Source organism: Fulmarus glacialis, unplaced genomic scaffold (genome assembly GCF_000690835.1).
Source record: "Fulmarus glacialis isolate BGI_N327 unplaced genomic scaffold, ASM69083v1 scaffold18624, whole genome shotgun sequence".
Classification (NCBI taxonomy): Eukaryota; Metazoa; Chordata; class Aves; order Procellariiformes; family Procellariidae; genus Fulmarus; species Fulmarus glacialis.
The window spans coordinates 1,056-2,983 of NW_009206291.1; the positions used below are offsets into that span (position 1 = coordinate 1,056).

General features: G+C 56.5%; 1 protein-coding gene across 1 annotated transcript in view; it reads right to left on the minus strand.

The window, feature by feature from the left end:
• LOC104075259 (derriere protein-like) overlaps positions 1 to 1,928 on the minus strand; it is a 3,874-nt gene that overhangs the window by 524 nt on the left and 1,422 nt on the right. The window contains exons 2-3 of the mRNA XM_009575700.1: positions 1,367 to 1,694; positions 4 to 291 (exon numbers count right to left, since the gene is read on the minus strand). Of these exons, the coding sequence (XP_009573995.1) occupies positions 4 to 291; positions 1,367 to 1,694 (616 nt within the window). The remainder of the gene's footprint in view (positions 1 to 3; positions 292 to 1,366; positions 1,695 to 1,928) is intronic.

Below are 1,928 nucleotides of genomic sequence, written 5' to 3' on the forward strand. Positions count from 1 at the left end.
CGCTCAGGTTGAAGAGGAGAGACTTGTGCAGCTGGGCGAAGGACTGCTCCACCAGCAGCTTGCGGCCGAGCTCGTGGGAGGGCATCCCCCGTAGAGACATCTGGGAGGTTTGGTAGAGCCTCAGCTCAAAAACCTGCCCCTGGCTGGAGGTGTGGTAGGAGTTGTGGCTGAATTTGATCTCTAGCTGAGCCATCGTCAAGCGCTCGCCCTCCTCCAGCACGGAGAGGTTAAAGTACAGACGCTTCTGCAGACACAGCAACCTCTGGGGCTGCCCATTATGAATGAAGTGGCCTGACAAAGAAGGAGAAATAGAGGTGGTGGTGGTTGAACCCTTGTTACACCGAGCAGGATCAACCTCCCAGTGCTCCAATTTAAGCTTTCGGCTGCACAGCAAGAGGAAGATGGGGCTGACAGAGGCGGGCAGCCAAGCACGCCCACAATTGTCAGATCGAGATGACAAGGCTGCAGCAAGGGCTATCAGCCCGGTGACACGGCCTTCAGAGAGGTGCAAATGCTAGCCTGAGCTCCAGCCTGCGGCACTGGGATGCTACAGCCGTTCCAGCATCTCCTCTAGATGCTGCTTAACATCTTGGTGCATTATTTTTCCCCAGCTGTAAATATCTCCCCCCAGACTGGGGTTGTTCTGGGTGCTGGCCATTTGGGATGGAGGGGAAAGGAGGGCAAATAGCAGCACGCTTTAGGAGCTGGCAAGCTGCCTGTTTTAGCCAGCCCTAGGTTTCCACTGGAAACCTGGAACCACAAGCGAAGTGAGCTCCGTGGTTTCTTGAGAGCTAGAGGACACCGACCAAACAGTTCCCGTGTAACTGAGAACGGCTCAGAGAGGCTGCAAGCGGCCAGATGTGCCGCGCGGTCAGCCAGAGGCATGAGGACAGAAAGGAGGAGGGGAGGACGCAGCCAAATGGCCGAGCATCCCGTCCCCGCCCGAAGCTGGGTGCTGGTCTCACCCACGGCACCCACAGCCACGTTACCACTGCCCAGGCGAGGGGTCACCTCCACCACCGCGAGCCCAGCGGGTCAAGCCAAGTCACCTACGATCGAACCAGCACCTCTGGACCACTTTAGGTGACATCAGGCCAGATCCTTACACACCTCTACACCCTCACCCGCTGCCTCGTCTACTGACTCATTTCTAAACTGTAAATAATTATCTACAACATCCAGAGGGACCAGAGTTTACACAGCTGTGATTTCTCTTGGAGACTGATTCTGGCCACTGCCCTGTCCTCCCCCAGCCTCTCCTACCTACACCCAAGAGACAGAAAAGGAAGGACTGGAGCAAAGGCTCCCAGCCCAGAGATCAGAGGGGCTTCCAAAAGACAGGACCCAAACCACGGCGTTTCTGTACCTTGGTCAGCGAAGACACGGATGATGTTCCCAGGGACGTTAAATTCCTCCACCCTACAAGCATCCACCAGGTCTTTGTTTGCAGAAGGCAGCATCTTTCTCTTCTGGAAGATCCTCCAGAGCACAGACGGCACAGGAATGGGGGTTTTCGGGCTGGGCTTGGCGCTCAAACCCAAGGATTTTAACAGTAAACTTTCCTGCAAACTTAACTCCGTCCCCAGAACCACGCTAAGGAGAGCCCAGGCAAGGCCGGCTCTAAAGCTGGCGTGTGTGGGGAGAACATTGTCTGCTCTCCTTCCCGCAGACAAAGAGCAGCCTGGGCTGGGGACCTGAAGACAGGGGCGGGGGGGTGTTGATTGCCTGATTGGAGTCTTTGATCTGGTTAGTGCTCAATTAGCAGAGAGGGATTCCCAGGATTGGGCAGAGGGTGTGAACGGTCCCTCCGGGCTCCCCGGGACCTGTTAACCCTTCGAGGCTGTGTGGCAGAGGGCAGCTGCCCTCCTCCCTCTGAGCTCCTACGATCTCTCCCACATCTCCACACCATCGAGGTCCAACACAAAGTC